The following is a 20,000-nucleotide window of genomic DNA, read 5'->3' as shown; positions in this document are numbered from 1 at the left end:
TCGAGAGGAGAGCGGGTCGAAATCACGAGCAACCCGCAGACAACGCACCCATGGCGCGGTGGATAAAGATTCACGATTATTATTGTTGGCACTTGTTCCCTGTTTAATCGGAGCGATGATGGCTGGTCCTAAAAACAGAAGAGAGGTTGTTAGGGCGTTAGCAACGAATCCTAAAAGGTCTGTGACTTCTAAGGCAGGTGTGGGTACCCATCACGCGCTACATCAAAAAATTCCTCTCTGCATTTCACCCTCTCTGGGTTGTACACTGTACAAAAATAACATGAAATTGGAGTGATGCAAAAAGGTTTTCGAAATTTGGGAATAACCACATTACTCCAAACACTTGCAAGTTCTATTTTCATTGATTTTTTTTGTTTAAGATTTTGCATTCCGGAAAATATATATTTTACACCTTAGGGTACTTTTTGCCACAATGGTGCATATAGCTGAGAGCATGGTGAATTGAACAGTTAAAACTAGAAATAGTGTTCGATCGAAAATAGGATCTGTGTTGGGATCATTGCCATTAATACCTTCGAGTCAAAAGTAAAGAGGAGTCTTCAACTAAAACTAAAAACACACTACTTCAAGAGCAGAGGCAGGTCAGACAGACAAACATTAATATATATATATATATATATATATATATATATATATATATATAAATAAATATATATATATATATATATATATATATATAAATATACGTATATCAATTCAAGCTACAAATGTCCTTTAATATCTAAATTCACTTTACCTCCCAAATGATATATTTTCATATATGTACCGAAGGGGAATTTTTTAATTGATAATAATTTCGTCCCCCCATGGGATCGAACCACCGTCCAAGTGGACGGGGACGAAATCAGGACAGTCAGTGACGCTATCCAATCAGCCAACGGAGACGCTATAAGTTCATATCGATTCTGACCTTACAAATCACCCTCGATCTGGATGCTTTCGTAATTAGAATCGATATGGAACCCCGTCTACCATGTTGGCCAATTCGAGCGTTTGACAGCACGTAGCCTTTTGTTATGAATAATTAATCACATCGAACCGTGATCCATTTATATATCAATTCAAGCTACAAATGTCCTTTAATATCTAAATTTACTTTACCTCCCAAATGATATATTTTCATATATGTACCGAAGGGGAATTTTTTTTAATTGATAATAATTTCGTCCCCCCATGGGATCGAACCACCGTCCAAGTGGACGGGGACGAAATCAGGACAGTCAGTGACGCTATCCAATCAGCCAACAGAGACGCTATAAGTTCATATCGATTCTGACCTTACAAATCACCCTCGATCTGGACGAAATTATTATCAATTAAAAAATTCCCCTTCGGTACATATATGAAAATATATCATTTGGGAGGTAAAGTGAATTTAGATATTAAAGGACATTTGTAGCTTGAATTGATATATAAATGGATCACGGTTCGATGTGATAATTATTCATAACAAAAGGCTACGTGCTGTCAAACGCTCGAATTGGCCAACATGGTAGACGGGGTTCCATATCGATTCTAATTACGAAAGCATCCAGATCGAGGGTGATTTGTAAGGTCAGAATCGATATGAACTTATAGTGTCTCTGTTGGCTGATTGGATAGCGTCACTGACTGTCCTGATTTCGTCCCCGTCCACTTGGACGGTGGTTCGATCCCATGGGGGGACGAAATTATTATCAATTAAAAAATACCCTTCGGTACATATATGAAAATATATCATTTGGGAGGTAAAGTGAATTTAGATATTAAAGGACATTTGTAGCTTGAATTGATATATAAATGGATCACGGTTCGATGTGATAATTATTCATATATACGTATATATATATATATATATATATATATATATATATATATATATATATATATCTAATAAAAGGAGCCCATAAAAACACCAAAATAGAGAAAAAAGTACTATATTTCAGAGACTGCTGTCTCCCTCTTCAGGTAGATGAACCTGAAGAGGGAGACAGCAGTCTCTGAAATATAGTACTTTTTCTCTATTTTGGTGCTTTTATGGGCTCCTTTTATTAGATGGAACTCTGTTGTTACAGAACATTTTTACCAGTCATATATATATATATATACTTACATATATATATATATATATATATATATATCTATATATATATATATATATATATATGTAATATAATATATATATATTATAATTATATATAATACGTATTATATTAATATCTATAATATATATATATATATATAATATAATAACTTGAAAGTTAAACCTCTGTTCATAAGAGCCAAGCCTATAAAGGCCATTGTCTTGTAATTTAAGCTCCCTAAGAATATGGTGTTCGTTTGAAAGAAGTTAAAGGAGATATGAAAAATAGAAAGGAGAGATCAATATGGAAAACATAAGTCAATAAGTTAGTAAACGAATAAATAAACAGATAAAATTAAAAGGTGAATTACTATATATTCTTATATTTATACGCTCTCTCTCTCTCTCTCCTCTCTCTCTCGTCTCTCTCTCTCTCTCTCTCTATATTATATATATATATATATATATATATATATATATATATATATATATATATATATATATATATATATATCTAATAAAAGGAGCCCATAAAAACATCAAAATATATAGAGAGAAATACTATATTTCAGAGACTGCTGTCTCCCTCTTCAGGTAGATGAATAAAAAAAGTTACAGAAAAGGTGGTATTTATACAAAGTTGAATGAAAACCTTGTTTATGACATCTGAGTCCCATGCTCCCTTTGAGATATTCATTACCTGCCTTTCTTTAATCAAGACCGATTCCATCATTTGACTCTTGTACCGGCAGTTGCTGCTTTAAATTATACGTGATAAATTACATTTAAGACTATGGGTTATGTTCATTTATATGGTTGAAAATAGCTGGAGTTCTGTTGTCCACACCTAACCTGACCATTTGTGCTGTATAAATCTCCTTGATTTAGATTACGGAGAGGCAGGTAATGAATATCTCAAAGGGAGCATGGGACTCAGATGTCATCGACAAGGTTTGTTCATTCAACTGACGCTTAAGGAGATTAAAGGAAGATATCAGCGGGAGGTGGACCTAAATTGGCTTATCTGGGGGATGGACCTCTTGGTTATAAATACCCCCACCTTTTCTGTAATTTTTTCTCATTCATTTACCTGAAGATGGGGAGACAGCAGTCTCTGAAATATAGTATTTCCTTTCTATATGTTTTGGTGTTTTTATGAGTCTCCTTTTTATTAGATGGGAATTCTGTATAAACAAAACGTTGTTCCAGGTCTATATCTATATATTTGGTGGTTTTTGTTTTGAGTCCTTTTATTAGATGGATCTGTTACCCCCCCCCCCCAAAACCGTTGTTCTGGTCATATATATAGATATATATATAGATATATATATAGGATTATATATATATAGGTATGTTGTATATACATACAGCAACATACAAACACACACACACACACACACACACACACACACACACACATATATATATATATATTGATATATATATATATATATAATATATATATATATATATATATATTTATGACTCAGTTGAAATTATTCTAACTGATATAATCATATCTTTTTTTTCTTCACTTGAGACTTAACAACCTCCAATTGACTAAAGTGAATGAATCTGATTGTCATTATGTCAGCATATAAACGATCTCTGGTATCTAAGCATCTACCAACCTCTATATCGATGTTCCTGATGTATACACGCGCGCGAGTACACACACCCACACATAGAAATTGCAATTTTTTTGTATTTAAAACGAAGACAAACATTTCTTTCATTCACCCTCCTCCCTTCCCCCTTATTCCACCGAATCCGGAAAATGTAAGTTTTTCGATTTTCAGCAAATCGTTCGGGATTAGATCGCTAGGCCATACCATTTGTCCACATTGTTGCAACCCTCCACAAGTGCTTTATATTCCGGTAACCCACGAGTCAAGAGATGTAAATATTTACATTGATAACTAATCTGAGACCAGAGGCTTGCCTGTCTTGTAATTAAAATTAATATTTGCAAGCCATCAACAACAGAATCCTTTGCATGTTACCATTAATATCAAAATTATAAATACGATTATTTTTGTGGAACATATAAGAGCCGGGTACAATGTAATCTAATAATTGTTAATTATTTTCGTCCCATGTGTAAGAACTGGCTACTAAAGGTTTCTACGTCATCGGGAAAACATCCCTGGGGTGAGGGGAAATGTTTGCATCATGAAAAGAGTCTTCTCAATGAATGTATATCTAAAAATTTCTCGAGAGCTTCTCTTGGCTGAGGGAAGTACTGAGTGGGCGGTCGGTCGGAAATAGACCGATGACGCTTCCCTCTTGCAACGAACTAAGGAGAGGAGGGGTTTTGAATGCCCAGGGTATAAAAGACACGGGAGTTGCCTCGCACCATCAGTAACAAGAAGTCAATCTTTCAAGACACTCTAGCTTCTCTCTGAATTACTTCAATAACATTTTTACCTCACTCCAGCATTGAAAGGCGACATAGGCATTGAACCTACCCATAAGAAGTGAACTCTACTGTGAAGCGTTATACATTTCTACCATTTTCACTCAGACTCGCAGTTACAAAGCAACGTCAGGAATGGCTCCGATCAACGAACACAGCTCTTATTCTACTTACTCCACTTCGACCCATGAAGCCATTTTCCTGCATGTGCAGACATTCCCTGAGCGACGACAGGGAATGGTTCTTGCCCATCACTCGGAGGGGACACTTCTTCCAGGATTCCTTCTTTGAGAACGCCAGATCTCTCTTCGACGGGGCAGTGCGGGATATTCTAGGCAGGTGGGAGGACACCAGCATGCTGACGGATTCCTGGCACGATAGCAGCAACATTCTCAGCAACCTGAACAGATACAGACAGTTGAGGTCCCACAACATGAAAGAGGAAAATCAGGCGGTCACAGTTTCCTCAGATTCCAGCAGCTATAAGGTAGGTGTAACCGCTGTCTCTCGCACGGTGTTACAAACGTAAATTTTCTGGCATCTTCCTGCTAGCTCCTTACTACCATATTGGTGACAAAACTGAAGTCTTGCAAGTTTATCAAAATATTGCCATACACCATAAACAACTGCTGCTTTAGCTCTTCTACCAGTAATAGTTATTCGGTGTTATGAACGGCCGCAAAATGCAAATGTGATTATGTGATGCTGCCCGATGAAAAATAATCTGTGGGGGAGAATAGGTCATGTGGTAAATAGTGCTGCTGATCTGAAAGTAACTAAAACTAGCCCGAGTCTCCTGATTCACCGAGTTACCATGCTGCTACTCGAATTCTCAAATCAATGTCCATGTTTTTGACTTATATCCTTATATCTAAAACTCTCGAACTAACCAAAGCCTCATAATTTATCTTGCAGATAGTACTGGATGTCCACGAATTCTCAGAAGGCGAAATCAAAGTGAAGGTTATCGCAGAGAAAGAGGTTTATGTGGAAGGTGTCACTGAAGGAAAGGATGCAGGGGGTCACAGCGCCTCCATGAAAAGGTTCAGTCGACGTTTCCCCTTGGCGGAAGACTCCGATATCGATGGAATTTCCTCAGTGATGTCCTCCGATGGTATTCTCACCATTACAGTTCCCAAAAAGGTAATTACATTATTATTATGATTATTATTATTATTATTATTCAAAATGTCTATCACCTTGCTAAGAAGCTAATCTTCCACAAGATAGAATTCCTATATAAAAAAGAGCAATGGAATAAAGTATAGACAATGTAGATGAAAAATGACTGAAGAATCAAACTGCAAATAAATAAATGCATAAACATAGAGCAGAGATGAGAAACATCATAAAACTAAAAGAAACATGACTGCTTTTCCTTAACTTAACATATGTCCACCACTCGAACCCTTTAAAAGGCATTTGATATTTACATTTCTTAAGAGGTGATTGATGCTTCCAGGTCTCTTCAGTGTGCCAAGAGAGCGCAAAGAAGGTAGAGCACAAGTTAGAATCATCAAATAGTATTTCTAGAACTGCAAACACATCCTCCAGTGCAACACAGGAGAGCTCTCAGTCTACATCAGCCAGCAAAAGAGACACAGAAACCGATGCGGGTGCGAAATATTGCGAGAACTGTTACAAGAAACTGCAGTTAGAAAAGAACCTCTGTGAAGGGACTGCTAAAGAAGCCTCGACCAAGATTCCTGTTAGCATTAATTCATCAGTGAATAATAAAACCAGTTCATCAGTTTCAATGGAGTCCCAGAAGGTCCTTGAATCCAGTGCAGTCTCAGAGAAGAGAATGTCAAGTTCTACAAACTCTCAGATGAATTCATCATCACTGAAACAGGAAAATTCTGCCTTATCTAACCAGTCAGAAATGAAGACTGCTGCTGTCAACAATAATGAGAAATGTGCTTCAGAGTCCAAAAACTTGAAAGAAACCCTCAAGGAGGTGGATGGCACCTCTCGCCATGTTCCCATCTCTCTGAACTTCCGCCATCTTCCAGTAACAAGGAGAGGGCTCTTCTTCAATGACTCGGTTTTTGAAGACGCTCGGAATGACTTTGAAAGTGCAGTGCGGGAGGTCCTGACTAAATGGAATGAACGGTCCTCGATCATGGATGACTTGTCTAGCTACAGGAGCCTCCGAACTCGAGACCTGCGAGAAGATAACCAAGCAATCAAAGTTAGTGAAGATGCAACAACTCACAAGGTAATTTTGATTAACCGTCAATCAACTGAATTCACAGTGAAATATCTTCAACAATAAGTTAAATGAAATGACATCCTGATTTCCTGAGTAGCTGGCATTTTGAGTAACAAGTCCAGTGATTCAACTAGAAGTGTCCTAACTGATGAAAAATGACTTTCTTTCGTATTTAGGTTAAAGTTTCATTTTTAATTATACAACTTTCTCAGTAATTATATAGCTAAGAGTTTCACTATATAGTTACTGGGTAAGTATAATTAAAACTTTATCATAAAAATGTCATTTTTCTTTTGAAAGTTTACATTAATTAAAAAGTAACACCATTTAGCTCTCTAGGCTTAAGATCAAAATCTGAAAAGTTCATCTCCTTTTCAGTTTGTTTTGGATGTTCATGACTTCATGAATGGAGGAGAGGTCAACGTGAAAGCCGTCAGTGAGAGGGAATTGGTGGTTGAAGGACGCATAGAGAAGCAGGAGGGCGGTTCGAAATCGGTCAAACGTTTCTACAAACGATTTGTTGTCCCCAGAGACATTGTCCTCGAATCTGTAACATCGATGGTGTCATCAGATGGTGTCCTGACAATCACAGCACCCAAGAAGGTATTATATATAAATGAAATGCATGCATGATTAAGTAACCAGACTTCACTGGAACTGTAGTTTTACCCTCAATCTGATCTTATTCAGTAGTTTCTTTGGATCTTTCCTAGATAGTGAGTGACCCCTTTGCGGCGTATTTAGTAAAAGCCCGTTGGGGATTACCATAAAAACATAAACAAAAGTCTGGAAATATCTCAAAGAAATATATCCTAGATAGTGAGTGACCCCTTTTGCGGCGTGTTTTTAGTAATAAAAGCCCGTTGGGGAGTTACCTAAAAAACAAAAACAAAAGTCCCTGGTATCTTAAAGGAAATTATCAGTCATAGATAACGTGCCCCGAAAACCCTTGGTGGTCACTATCTAGGAAGGATCCGTTTCTTTTATCAACAGTCTCTCTATGATATGCAACATTCACACGCCTCACCCTTTCAGGCACCTACCATTCAGATCCGGGACATCACTTCTCCTGTCAGATCGGAGAAAACAGAAGAGGCTTCTTTACATTGTAATCGAGACGTTGCTTCAGAGAACCAACTTTCTCAGGCATCTTCTTCAAAGACTGTCCAAGAATCATCATCATCATCACAGAAAATTCACGAGGTCTCTTCGGCCTGTCAGGTATCTATTCAGCTTTTAAACTGGTAGATATCAGTAATAGTGCTATATGACTGATGCATATACTACGTGAACATTATGATTATCATGTCTTATACAGTTATGTAAAAAAATCCGGCGTCATTAACAAAATTAACATCTTTTATGCAGAATAACAGGGCAAAGGAACACATCATTCAAGTACACGTAGAAGGAAAAGCAAATGGTGTTAACTCTGAAGACACTCCCAGGAGAGTTCAAGGTGGTTCTACGAGTTCTCAAGAGAACTTTGCAAGAAAAGACTCATCAGCTTCCTCCAAGGAGAGCTCTGTCATGAGTGAGATATCTGTCAGGGATGAAAGCTCCACAGGTAGTTCCCTCCATGAGACTGCATCATCAACTGGCACTGTCAGAAGCCAAGAAAATGTAGATGTAGCAAATGCTCACCAGCAAGCATCTTGCAGTGGTGGACAAAGCCTTGCTTCAGTAGGCCGTTTGCTGCCTATTACAAGGAAAGGCAACTTTTTCAGTGATACTTTCTTTGTGGACTCCCGCCAGGATTTCCAGAAAGCTGTCAAGAATGTGCTGCAGAGGTTTCACGAGAACAGTCAGTCTGATGACCTCACTGCTTACAGGAGCCTCCGACACCGTAACCTCTCACAAGAAAACCAGGCTCTTAACATCCATGAGGATGAACACAGCCATAAGGTAATGATGGGGCTCCATGACACTGTCATTTAATTTTCTAATACAACAATGAATTCACGTTTTCCTTCAACATTCTCTTTGTAATTAAAAGTTATTATAATGTTGTAAAATCTGGAATTTCAGTCGATTGTCTGTTGATATACTGTGAGGGTATCTTATTCCATTCAGAACCTAAAGATCTTCACCTTCTTTCACAGGTTGTTATAGACGCCAAAGATTTCGTTGATGGAGACATCATGGTGTCTGTCATTGGCGAAAGAGAACTGCTCATTGAGGGTCGAAGCGAGAGCAAAGAGGGCTCCTCATCCAGCTCTCACACTTTCTCTCAGCGGTTTTTGTTACCCGACTCGGTCGACATCCACAGCATCACCTCGGCCATTTCATCGGACGGCATCCTCACTGTTGAGTCCGCAAAGAAAGGGTTGTCCGCCAACTCGAGCAATGTGCAGAAGGTGTCGAAGGAGGCCACCTCGAGGAATGAGAACCACAGCGACTCCGGTCGCAGCTGGGAGGAAAAGAACGAGAAGGAATCACTAGAACAATCGGAAGGGTACAGCTGCCGCTCCTACAGCAGTAGCTACCGCGGGCACCACGAACATTCCACCTCTAATGTGTTTTAGACTTCCTTTACCTTACTTTTGTACCTTTGATTTTTCCTTCTTTACCTGTGAGAGAAAGAGTATGACGCCTATTTTTGCTTAAGTTTTTTGTCAACAAACATATAATTATGTACTATTAGTGTAACTTACGCCGTAAAATGACGACAGATCTCTACACTGCGTCGGTGATCATCAGGAAGACATCGGGCAAAATCACTTCAGGTAGGTCGTACTCTTTCAGTAAACTGTGACTGAAATGCTAATCGTAACAAAACGTATAATTCTGAAGTGAAAGCAAACACAACGACAAAATAATGATCTAATGTGATGCCATTTACTTCTGCAGGTGCCTCGTTCATCAGATGTCACTGAATACCATCGGTACACGAACTTAACATTCCTGACGAATAAATTTTTGAAAATAAAAATTGTTTTCTTAAACCATTTGGAGCTTTGCACTGCAGTATCGAGAGAGAGAGAGAGAGAGAGAGAGAGAGAGAGAGAGAGAGAGAGAGGAGGTGAGGAAATGAGAGAGAGAGAGAGAGAGAGAGAGAGAGAGAGAGATATTCTAATTTTATATTTCGTTTTTGGAGTGAATAAGAAAATAGGGTACTTTGATAAACATGGCTTCAAAGCTATGAATGTTCTTTGTGAATTTGAAACTTGTCATGATCTAGTAAATGAAATTTAATTTTCCTTTTAGATGTGGGTAGGCAGTCTGTTGTGAGGTAGCGTACCAGCCATGTTACTGAATATAATAATAATAATAATAATAATAATAATAATAATAATAATAATAATAATAATAATAATAATAATAATAATAATAATAATAAAACTCAGCATAAAATCAGTTCGCACAATGCAGCCTTATCATCCAACAAAACTTGCTTGAAAGAGGGTCTTCTTCCTTCTGATGATGATGATAATAGAATAATAATAATATCCAGTATCCCGTTTATAGCTCCAAGAGGATGGGAATGTGGGATTTGGGTTTAGTATTTAGATTTACAATGTTTAGTTACTTAGGGGATTTTACGTTGTGTACACAAGGTCAACGTCACTGCCAAAACAACCCCCACACAAAATTACTTCAGAAGAAATCAATCAATTCATGAGACCCATAAGAACAAGAAACAGAAAGTAAAACTATGTCAAAATATTATATCAATATAACGTACATCATTACCCACCCCCTAAGTATCTAAACATTGTAAATTTCAATCCTAACCCCAAATCCCTCCCCACCCACATTCCCTTCCTCTTGGAGCTCTAAACGGGATACTGAATATTATTGTACTATTTTAGTTCTTGCTCGACAAAGAATGCGACACAGGCGGAACGGACCACCGTAGCTAGGGAATAAATGGAAACCATACCTCAACTGTGTGTCCCTATCTATCATGTATGTATATATAAATATATATATACACACGATATATAAGGACACACACATACTACATACACATACATACAGACACACACACACACACACACACACACATATATATATATATATATATATATATATATATATATATATATAATTACGTGTGTGGCTGTGTGAGGTTTATCACTTACTCTAAAATGAATTGACATCTGACAAGAATGGGTGCCACGGAAGTAACAGAGAAAAGGGAAAAAATTATTAAGGATGATGGATTTAAGGGAAAATGCAAAGTTACATTTAATTAAGATTATTATTATGTAAATCAAAAGTAATTATACAGGCGCTGAAGGCAATAGCTCCGTGGCACTGAGGTTACGTTAATTAACAAATCAATTAGTGCCACTGTGAAAACCACAGTGAAATATAAATCCCCTTTATGAAGAACCCAGCATTTATAGGAATGAAACTAGTACAGTTATGGCAAATCATACAAAATAATTATCAGCAGCTCTTCATTCTTTCACCCTGGAACTTGGAATGGTTGGTTGCTACCCTGGCACCGTGGAACACGTGAGAGGTGGTACACAACCTCTTGCGTTCTCCTAATTCTGCAAATTAAGGATGAACTGTAATTCGCGATCTAAAACGCGATTTATGTAATTGGGATTTGCGTAAGGCAGAGAATGTAAGTCACTTTAAACTGTTGTGAGTTAGCAATATAAATGAACACTTCTAGTTACAAGTCACTCATATCTCTTCACTTCACTTCTTCTCTGAAGGAGATGCAAAGGGGAATTTGAGTTATATATATGAGAGCAGACAGAAATGAAGGAAGGAAAAGAATTGTGCGTCAAACAGATTTCAAAACCAGACGAACCTTTTCTGTGACAATCGGAGTCTTGGAGAGAGCCGAGCGCGGGGTAATGAGCTTCGGGGGAGAAAGTCTCGACCCCGGACAGTGAGAGGGAGTGTGAGTGACCCGGGAAAATTTCACCCAGTGTGAACAGTACTACATCTGCACACATTCACTGCATTTTATTTCACATAATTTAATTTCACCAAGATTTCTGGAACAATATAATAAATATAATAAAATATAAGAAACATAGCAAATTAAAATATTTTCTATAAGTAGCCTAGATGGTTGCGAGGGGCGGAGCCAAGTGGCCCATCACACTCATATATACTGCATGGTACCCTTGCAAAATTGATGCTGTGTAACATCTTTGTAGCTAGATTCGTATATTATTGGTAATACAGGTAATTATAGTCCAGTTAATCTAGACAAAAATAGATGCAGCCAAGCAAAAGTTGGTAGAGTAGCCATTTACGGTTTTGTGATCCTTGCCCACTTACAAATAACATATCAGACGTTTACCATTATTTAAATAGTGGATCCAGGCGATATAAGACAGAGAGAGAGAGAGATGAGAAGAGAGAGAGAGAGAGAGAGAGAGAGAGAGAGAATACAGCTGCTTATAGGATAATGAAAAAGAAGGATATTCCCGTCTGAGTAATATTAATATGAATGGTCAGTTCCAACAACATTTAATGCTTTTTATATAGACAATATAATAACGATTTAAAACAATACAATATGTTAAGATTTCATAATTATTTTCCAAAATGTATGCGATATCATATTTCTTAAAGCAGAAGGTCTCAAATATATCCATCAGATTAATAACTTAGCAGGAATAAGTCTCTCTCTCTCTCTCTCTCTCTCTCTTTCCATAAACTCTATGCATTTCTTTCGTTACCTTTCCTCGTACTCTCTTTCTCTCTCTCTCTCTCTCACTCTCTCTCTTCTCTTCTCTATCACTCTCTTTTGTCCATATATATTTAATTCGTTATTGCATTTCTTTGCCTGATTACCGCAATTTCCTTCCTCCTCCCATTCGAACCATTCTAATTATGTACTGGTTTGAACAAAGGCCACCTTTCAGGGGAAGAAGGGCATGAGCTCCGAGCCAGGTTTGGCGGGGCGACAAGGTTTTGTTGCTGGCTGTATATTGTGTGTGCGTGTATATACATATGCATATATCATCTTATATATATATTATATATTATATATAATATAATCTGCATATATATATAATATATATAATACCTACATATATATATATATATATACATACATACATACATACAAATATATATATATATGCTATATATATATATATAGTATATCCAATATATATATATACTATATTATATATATTCTATGTATAATAATATATATACTGGTATATAAATATTATAATGTAATATATATGTATTATATAAGATATATCTACATTAAGAAATACACACAACAAATATTAATATATATATATATATATATATAATGTATATTATAATATATAATATTATATATGTATATATATATAATATAATGATTATATATTTATATTATATATGTATTAATATAAATGATTATTTATTATTATATATATATGTAATATATTTAATAATTATATTATCTATTAATATATATTATATATAATATATATATATACATATACAATATAATATTCCTAATATATATATTATTATATTATATATATATTTATATATATATAATGCATGTATTATTAAATATGTTGGCTTTCAATATGACGTCCTTAGTTTAGTATTAGTTTAACCTGATTTGGTATTTTATCAGTGTTTATTGCGTTATAACGGCTGATTTTATAAGTATATTTTGAGACTTAAGTTGCTTGAATATAACTTAGGTAAATTAAGTGTCTTTATATGTACAATTTCTACATATTACACACACATATAATAATAATAATAATAATAATAATAATAATAATAATAATAATAATAATAATAATAATAATAATAATAATAATAGTAAATAATAATATAATAATAATAATAATAATAGTTAGCCATTTATTCTGGTTCTTAATGGTTCTCGTAGTGAATTGTATCTGAGGATGTAGATATTGTACATAAAAAAAGATATTTAATTTACCTAAGTTAAAAATTCAAGCAACTTAAGTCAATATACGTACTATCAGCAATAAACACTGATAAAATACCGAATCAGGTTAAACTAATACTAAATTCAGGACGTCGTATTGAAGCCAACATATTTAATAGCATATCTTCTGACACAATTCACTACGAGAGCCATTAAGAACCAGAATACAAGTTAACAGTTATTATTATTATTATTATTATTATTATTATTATTATTATTATTATTATTATTATTATTATTATTATTAATAGCTTTCACACATCACAGAGTACGTACAGTTTGTTCTCCTTAAAGAAATGAAACTCTACCAAACAGAGGATCCGAAGCAACTCGGAATCCGGAGTCTCCAGAGAATACTTACGGAATCTCCGAAGAAGCGATCCTGGGAAGGCTCCAAGGACGCCGGGAATCCCGGCGCAGATCAGGCGTCTTGAACAAAAACTAAGCTTGGCGAAAGCACTCTGGTTCGGCATCATTCAGCAAAATGATTTCTACAGCAGTTAAATCAGTGTTCGGAACTTTCCTTGCAGGATTTGTGCTTCTGTTGCGACTTGTACTGGCGGGTGGCGTCCTTTGGCAGTCGACTCTTGAGAAAGAGCTTCGACTTTGTGACGCTGCTCGGCTATCTCTTTTGGATTTCAGAATGGAAAACAGAGTGCGTCGCGCTCTGCATACCGTTCTGGACTATATTGGTTTATCCAACTTTTCTGGATACGAGGAACCTTCCCTCTCAGCCTGCCACGGGACCCTGCAGAACTTGGTGAGGACCACTCTTCCAGGTGACCAGGGAACTGCAGCAGCTGACGAGGTTCTTCGTGATTTGAATCGACTCGTGTTTTGGCCCAAAATGTTCCTGTGTCTCATTGGTGTCTTTGTTGTCCCGTACTTCCTCGGAGGTACGATGGACATTGCTGAAGGCGTCGAAGGGACACGGAATATTGATTGGGAATTTGATGACAATGAGAACAAAGAACAAAAAGACCAAGACAAGGATAAAGAAGATGACGACGACGACGACGACAATAGACGAGGAAAACGACCGAGAAAAGGAAAATGAAGATGACGACGATGACAACAAAGACGAGGAAGAACCCCAGCAGAAGGTTAATGAAGAAGACGACGAAGAAAAGGATGATCAGGAGCGCCCAGATCAGGAAGACGACCAGGAAGACCAGGAGACGGAAAGTGAAGAGAAGGAAGGCGAACAAAAGGAAAATGAAGAGGGCGAAGATGAAGACCACGGAAAGGAAGAGGACAGAGACTTAAGTCAAGTGATCGCCAATACCCTTATTACGGAATCCACTGGAAGGACTAGTCAGGACAATACAGAATCAGAGACCTCGAACGCAGGGAGTGTCGACGTGATCCCTCCGCAGGAGGTAGAGACACTTCCTCAGAAGGAGAAGAGGGAACTCAAATTCATCGATGACGATTTGTATGAGTTCCAACTATCCATGAAAGAGAGACTGATTCTCCGAAAAATAGCGAACGAAGTCCGTGAATTTACGAAATTCTACAATGTCCGCCTCGTCCTTCCCGACGGCGACGTCCAGGAGGCCGCTTCTTTAGTAGGCGCTGAATATCGCGTGGAAATGGCCTTCCTGCACATTCAGGAGATCCTGGACGAGTATGAAAGGGAAGGATATGACGTCGACATGGAAGAGCTCTCTCACCAGGAAGCAGAGGAAGACCACAGCCAGGAGGTTCAGGAGAATGAAACTCCATCATGTTTTGCTGACGGCCCTGCCCTTCAAAAGGAATCCCACACAGCCTGTGGTTTAAGCAACCGACGTTTGTTATAGTGCAACGTCGAACTCTCCCCTTCATCGAGGACGAGGAATTGCCAGAAGATGACGATGAGGATGAAATTATGGAGGTCGACAGTGATTCAGAATTCGATGAGGAGGAGGACGACGACGACGACGACTGGGATTTCGAGGAAACGAGGCACAAGGTCATAGTCGGTATATCGTTTCGAGAGGCACCCGAAGAGGAGGCCAAACGAGGCATGATACGACGACGTGTGCCTAAAGCTTTGCGTACCAAGGAAAACCAACTTCGTATCGAAGAGAAGGCAGTGGATAATACGCCACAAGCAAAAGAGAGGAAAAGCACTTCTTGAGGATAAAGAGGAAGAAACACCTCCTACTCAAGAAGTACGAAATGAACAAGATACTACAAAAGGAGACGCAGAAGAGAGTTTCCTTCCCCAGGAAGAAGGAGAGGAAAATTATTGTCCACAGGAAGATGGAAAGGAAAAGGCTTGTCCACAAGAAGAGGAAGAGGAATGTGTTCTTCCTCGAGAAGAAAAACAGGAAACTCCTCCCAGCGAGATTGGTAGAAAAGAAGAACATCATGAAGAAACCAGACCAGTGATTCAGCAAGATGAAAGTGGACGTCAAGAAGCAGGAAGAAAGACGTTCGCTAACATGGTCAAGATGAATCCTGAGAAGAACTCTGGAAAACAAGACGACCTACCCTGCCCTGCCCCTGCAAATACATGGGAAACAAACCAGACCTATGCGATGTGGGCCTCTCAAACTGCAAAAGAGGTCGCCAATGCTTCACCTTCCAGTGTCAGAAAGATGTAGACATGGGGCATCTAATCGGAAAGGGAGGCAGATTCGTTAAGATGGCCAGGCAGGAGCACGGGGTCGTCATGAACGTCCCGAACGATGGTTCAAGGATGGTTCAACTCACGGGCAGCAAGAACAATGTCGAAAAGGTCTACAAAACAAATCCCAGTTCAGAGTAGACAAGATTTTCGACATCAATGAACTCCCCCAAGTCTCCCGTGGGCTGTTTGCAGTCGGAAAACAAGACTTTTTGATGACAGTTCACAGCCAGTTCAGGGAGGCCATAAGGGGACCACAAGATGCTACCATCCGAAAACTCAACAGGGACCGGAATGTGACAATCTACCTCCCTGAACAAGAAGATCAACGCCATTACATCAGCATCTTTGGATCACTGGAAGACGCCCTCGAAGTCGAGCGAGTCATTTCGAAAATCATCGATGATGTCAAGAACTGGCCGACAGAAGACGACCTGAAACTCGTCGGCCTCAACTTCTACCAGTTCGACTTACCGCTTGAGGGTAGACGTTTCCTCCTGGGCCAGAAAGGAATAGACAAGGGGAGAGCTTGCAGAAGTCAGGGGCCCTCTTCAGGGTCAATTTCATTCTGCCTCAAGAAGACGACGAGAGGGAAATCGGCTTTTTAGGCGGAGACCTCGACAAGGTGAGAAAGGCCCACGCTCACCTGAAGTTTATCCTTGAAGAGGTCAGCGTTGACAGCGCTGAAATCACTGAACAAGGACTGACCAGAATTGGCCCCGGCAAATATCGTTTCGACGTTGACGGGAAGCAGAAAGGACTTCTCGTAGGGCACCAAGGAGGAAAGCTCAAGAAACTGGAGAAGGAGAATAATGTCACATCATCGTCCACAACAAAGAAGACGAACTATGTCACCATACATGGTCGACTAGTTGATGTCGAGGACGCTTGCCTCGAAATACGAAAAGCGATGAAGAAACCGCTACCAAGAGGACAGGCAACAAGAGGCGAGCAAACACAAGAGGAAATTGTTACGGGCTTGACCAAGGTGGGAGATCGCCTTTACAGAGTGGTCCTCGACTATCAGGAACGTGCCATGGTCATCGGCCGAGGAGGAGAAAACATCAGGAGGATGATCGGTGCCCACAAGGTCCAGTTCCAGGGACCCCAGACGAAAGAGGAAGGTAAGAACTGCACCATCCGAGGCAGTGAGGAGGACGTCCTTGCCTCTTCAACGAGGTTCCTTGGAAATCATCAAGAACAAAGGACAGAAGAGGGCACAAGAGAGGCGGCCCCAGAGGCAGCAGCAAGAGCCTCGAAGGACTGACAGAAAACCCACACTGGCCGATTTCTTCTGAGGTCAGAGGACATTAATAAGATGAAGAGCTCCTAATACTGAGCCACAAAAGTATTTGTGCAATACAGAATTCCCTAGACTTTGGGAGTAACTTGCATTATTCAAGTGGAAATTATAATTAATAAGTGTTTCCCCCCAACACTTACATTATAATTCTCCTTGGGTTTAAGTTTCTCCCAATGTATAAGGAATTCGTCAGTATACGATATTTGTGCCTTAGTATTAGGGAACATAAAGTCTCAAAGGTGTAAGTGACAAAATTCGCACGCACCCCAAATTAAGCTACAGCTTTTTTCTTTTAATATCGAGGTCCCTCTACCCTGGGGAGTAACTTTCACCCAGAGGGAATCGTATTATAATCAGGTGCTTCCCCAGTACTTGATTATAATACCCCCGTGAGAGTGCTTCCCCGCCCGGCACTTGTATCAATTCCCCTTGGGTGTTGAGGTTATTCTCGGGTAGAGAACTCGGTATTAAATTATAACTGGCTTAATTTCTGAGTGTGTGTATGAGTGGAAATTGTGTCACTTACGCACTTGTGACTTTGGTTTGCCGATTAGGGCGAACGTAAAATGTCCTAAAAAATATAAAAAAAAATGCAAAAGGGGTGGATTGTATTCGTCACTAAAAAAATAATAAAGTTAAAGAAAACAAAAACTTTTGAAAAAATATAAAGGGTGGGTGTATGTCGCCAAAAAAATAAACAAATAAATAAAACAAAACTTTTAAAAATAATCAAAAATAAAAAATGTGGACTGTACGGCCTCACAAAAAAATTAAAACAAAAAACCTTAAAAAATAATGAAAATGCAAAAGGTGGAGTGTATATCCTCAAAAAAATTTATAAAAAATAAGAAATAAATAAAAGATAAAAATTGCAAGTGTGTAAGTGACGAAATTCATACACACGCAAATTAAGCCACAAATAACGTCTAATATCGAGGTCTCTATTCCTTATTTAACCCAAGTGAAATTATAACAGTGCTTTCCCCCAGCACTTGATTAAATTTCTCTTGGTTGAAATAAATAAATTTCCAAGGAATAGAGACCTCGATATTGAGACGTTATTTGTGGCTTAATTTGCGTGTGTGTGAATGGCCACATGTGCACCACATTTACAGGGGTGCCCATAAAATGGCCTAAATGGTAAGGCTATGTGTAAAAGCCTTCCTTGGGTATTTTTTGAAGGTCAGATGGACTTTTCCTTCAAACTGAAAATAACGCAGCCTAATGGCAAGCAAGTTGGTCACTTGGTCTCTTGCAATTCGGCCGCCTATTGCAGGGTGTGCGCAAAAAGTAAAAGTCCGTTTGAATCCCAAAATACCCAAGCGTACCATTCTGGCCAAATTGCAGTCCATTGTGCAAGTGTGGCCAATTTCCATGCATGTGACCAATTGCTCGCATTAGTGACAAAACCAATTGACACGCACCAAATCAAGCCACAGGCTTCATTTAACATCGAAGTCCCTCTACCCTGGGAGTAACTTTCACCCAGAGGGAATCATATTATAGTCAGGTGCTTCCCCCAGCACTTGACTATAATATGATTCCCTCTGGGTGAAAGTTACTCCCAGGGAAGAGTGACTTCGATACTAAATGAAGCCTGTGGCTTGATTTGGGTGCGTGTCAATTTTGTCACTAATGGCGAGCAATTGGTCACTGTGCATGGAAAGTGGCACACTTGCACAATGGACTGCAATTTGGCCATATTGTAGGGGTGTCAAAAATTGACTGAAATGTACGGTGGGTATTTTGGGAGTCAACGGACTTTTAATTTTGGGCACCCTGCAATATGGTCGAATTGCAAGTGACCAATTAACTTGCCATTGGGCTGCGTTATTTTCAGTTGAGGGGGAAGTCATTCGACCCACCAAAAAAAAAAAAAATATATATATCCTATACCAAGGCTATTACATATAGCCTTACATTTGGGCCATTTTGTGGGCACCCCTGTAATGTGGCAGAGTTGCAATCATTTGTGCAAATTCACAACATGCAAATTAAGCCACAAATAACGTCCAATACCTCAAAGAAAAAAAAATAAAAAAAAACAAATAAAAAAAAATTTAATTAATAAAAAGAAGCAAGTGTGTAAGTGAGAAATTCAACGCACTCGCAAAGTAAGCCACAAATAACGTTTAATTTCGAGGTCTCTATTCCTTGGGAATTTATTTCAACCAAAGGAAATTTAATCAAGAGCTAAAGGGAGAAGCACAAGTTATGATTTCCCCTGGGTGAAATAAATACCAATGAATAGACATCGAAATTAAACGTTATTTGTGGCTTACTTTGCGAGTGCGTGAATTTCGTCACTTACTTCTTTTTATTAATCAATTTTTTATTTATTGCTTTTTTTTTTCTTTGAGGATATTGGACGTTATTGTGGCTTAATTTGCTTTTTTTTTCTTTGAGGCTATACATGAACTTTGATTTGTATTAATTTTTTAAAGGTTTGTTTTAATTTTTTTTCGTGAGGGTCTACAGTCCACAGT

The 20,000-nt window shown here is 38.3% G+C and overlaps 1 protein-coding gene across 1 annotated transcript in view; it reads left to right on the top strand.

The window, feature by feature from the left end:
• Nucleotides 1-4,426: 4,426 nt before the first annotated feature.
• The window catches only part of LOC135196550 (uncharacterized), a 110,890-nt gene continuing 95,316 nt past the window's right edge, over nt 4,427-20,000 (top strand). Inside the window, 11 exon segments of the mRNA XM_064223398.1 lie at nt 4,427-4,986; nt 5,415-5,642; nt 5,962-6,717; nt 7,090-7,314; nt 7,747-7,932; nt 8,080-8,616; nt 8,814-9,233; nt 14,494-15,224; nt 15,368-15,551; nt 15,667-16,173; nt 16,699-17,335. Of these exon segments, the coding sequence (XP_064079468.1) occupies nt 4,687-4,986; nt 5,415-5,642; nt 5,962-6,717; nt 7,090-7,314; nt 7,747-7,932; nt 8,080-8,616; nt 8,814-9,233; nt 14,494-15,224; nt 15,368-15,551; nt 15,667-16,173; nt 16,699-17,335 (4,711 nt within the window). The 5' untranslated portion in view covers nt 4,427-4,686.

The sequence above is a fragment of the Macrobrachium nipponense genome, chromosome 18 (genome assembly GCF_015104395.2).
Source record: "Macrobrachium nipponense isolate FS-2020 chromosome 18, ASM1510439v2, whole genome shotgun sequence".
NCBI classification, from domain to species: Eukaryota; Metazoa; Arthropoda; class Malacostraca; order Decapoda; family Palaemonidae; genus Macrobrachium; species Macrobrachium nipponense.
This window is presented reverse-complemented; position numbering and strand designations above follow the sequence as displayed.